At 61.4% G+C, this 2,643-nt stretch overlaps 1 protein-coding gene across 1 annotated transcript in view; it reads right to left on the reverse strand.

Moving 5' to 3' along the window:
• Positions 1–23: 23 nt before the first annotated feature.
• The window catches only part of ALDH16A1 (aldehyde dehydrogenase 16 family member A1), a 23,047-nt gene continuing 20,427 nt past the window's right edge, over positions 24–2,643 (reverse strand). Inside the window, 3 exon segments of the mRNA XM_014592297.2 lie at positions 24–804; positions 1,069–1,254; positions 2,440–2,632. Of these exon segments, the coding sequence (XP_014447783.1) occupies positions 616–804; positions 1,069–1,254; positions 2,440–2,632 (568 nt within the window). The 3' untranslated portion in view covers positions 24–615.

Here is a 2,643-nt window from a genome sequence, read left to right on the forward strand (position 1 = left end):
CCAAACTGGGAGCCCTGGGAGGGGAGAGGGTGGGGTCAGCACATGCACACCGGTTGCTAAGCAGCTGCTTCCTTAGCAACGGGGACTATTACTGAGGAGAGACCTAGAGGCCTGATGAAGGCCCTGTAGCCGCACTGCCAGCTGCTGGCACCCAGCAGGCAACCCGTCCAGATGCTGAGGGGACAGAGGGACTCTGTGGCTAGGGTGTGGTCCTTAGCAACAAAACGACAGGGAGATCAGGTCCTTGGGCCAGGGAGGTCCCGAGGAGGCCCTTGTTGCTAAGGAGACCCTCTTCCTTAGCAAGGGGGGAAGGGGCAGGACCTGAGGACCGGCTGCAGGAGTCTCTGCCCCGCAGCAACAGCAGCCCTAGAGCCTGGGTGGGCCTCCAGGAGGGGGCCTGGCGGTGAGGCTGAACGCCGAGGTGGGCCAGCCGGTGGTGCAGCCGCAGAAGCTCTGAGGCTGGCCCACGCGGAAGGCCCCGCGTTTGTGTCGGGGACCCCCGTGAGCACACCGGGCACACGTGTGCCTGTGATGCCCGTGTGCACGGTCCCTGAGCGCGCAGGGCAGCATCATGGTGCTGGGGGTGAGATCTCTGTCTGTCTCTGTCTCTCCTGTTCATGGAAGAAGTAAACTACGAGTGAAACAAAGATGCCGATCCAAAGCTGTGGGAAGAAAGGGTACCTGGGCGGACCCGAAGTACCACAGGGCCTGGATGTCCTGGTGCAACGCCAGGCAGCGCGTGAGGTGGTCCCGGTCTCCTGTCACCACGTTCACCAGGCCTGCCGGCAACAGGGTGGCCATTTCCTAGGGGACGAGAGAAGGGCGGCCGGGGTTGGGAGGAGGTGGGCAGGGCGGACTGAGCTTTCATGGCATGGCCAGGGGCTCCCGGGGGAGTGGGGCTGAGCCGTGGGCTGGTGCAGCTTGAGGCCCGAGAGGACAGGTACTGGGTCCGTGAGGAGCGAAGACTGAATGTGGGTTCCCATGGTGACCATGTCCTTCAGGCCTTGGGACAACTCTCGGCTGCTGCCCCAGGGGCTGCTGGGAGTCGCAGCAGGCAGGTGACTGTACCTGGCAGGCCTCTAGGGCCAGCAGGGGACAGGCCCCACTGGGCACCATGACCACAGCATTGCCGTGGGCTAGGGCAGGGGCCAGCAGCGACACGAAGGCAAGCAGGGGCCACTCGTCCGGGCACACGATCGCCAGCACGCCCAGCGGCTCCCGCACTCGGAGCACAGGGCCTCTCAGCCCTGCGACCTATGGGGACAGGTGGGCGTCACAGCCAGGCAAGGGGACCGGCTGTCCTCCCACGGCCTTCTCCACCCCTGCCCTCTCCTCCTCTCGCCCCATTGACGCTTCTCCATCACAACTCTAGTCAAATACAGCCACGCGATGGTTCAGAGCACAGGGCTCTTGGAGCCACACGGCCTGGGTTCAAACCCCAGTTTGGCCACTCCTCAGGTGGTGACCTTGGACAAGTTATGTAACCTCTCTGGGCTTCTGTCTCCCATCTTAAAAGTGAGATAACTGGACCAGCCCTTAGCGTAATGGCTATGTCGCTGGACTCCCATGTAGTTGACTGCAGTTCGTGTCCCGGACCCGGTGGCTTAAAAACTCACACCGGGCGCATGTGCATGCCGGCCCAGGATCCCGAGAGGAGAACGAAGGAGAAGGGATTGTGGCATGGCCATCCCCCCTGGGGGGTGATTTCTCACTTTCTGTCTCTCTGTCTCTCTCTGTCTGTCTGGCAAGCGCACGCGCCCTATAGCGAAAACCTCTCTCTCAAAAAAAAGAGAGATAACAGGCCAGCAGGTGGCGTGGTGGGTAAGGGCACTGGACTCCCACACGGCTGACCACGGTTCGAGTTCAGACCTGGCAGTGTGCTTTCTTGCTTTCTCTCTCTCTCACTCTGTCTCTCTGGTCAAGTTAAAAATAAATAAATAATGGTAAATAAAATAATTCTTTTTTTTGGGAGAGGTTTTTGCGATAGGGTGCATACGTCACCAGAAAGACAGAAAGTGAGAAATCACCTCCCAGGGGAGATGGTCACGCCGCAATCCCTTCTCCTCCATTCTCCTCTCAGGATCTTGGGCACACACACGCGCCTGGGGTGAGTTTAAGCTGTCGGGTTTGGGACTTGAACAGTGGTCGACTACATGGAAGTCCAGGGACACAGCCATTATACCAACTGCTGGTTCCAAAAATAATTAAAAAAAAAAAAAAAAAACCCTGGTCATGGCCTGACTGACCCCGTGGTCCTGAGAAGGTCAGTGACCGCCCCATGAGGCCTATTCAGAGGAAGCGGGTGCAGAGAGGCAGAGCCGCTGGCGATGGCCCCAGCTGCTGGCAGCAGTGTGTGGGCCAGGCCCCAGCCAGCCCTCTCCAGCCTCCAGTGCCCCCAGCTGCCTGCCCACCCTGCTCGCCACCCACAGGCCCTCTCACCTGCAGGGTGTGGCCCTGGGCCTGGGTCCGGGCCCCCCATGCCCGAAGGCGCCTGACGCTCAGCTCCACCTCTGCCTTGGCGGCCTTGAGCTCCGTCCCCTGCCGCTCCAGCCTGGAGACCAGGGTGGGCTCCCGGCGCTCCAGTGCAGCTGCCAGGGCCCACAGCAGGGCTGCCCGGGCCCCAGGGGACTGGCTTGGCGCACG

This window comes from Tupaia chinensis, unplaced genomic scaffold (assembly GCF_000334495.1).
Source record: "Tupaia chinensis unplaced genomic scaffold, TupChi_1.0 Scaffold000673_1, whole genome shotgun sequence".
Classification (NCBI taxonomy): Eukaryota; Metazoa; Chordata; class Mammalia; order Scandentia; family Tupaiidae; genus Tupaia; species Tupaia belangeri.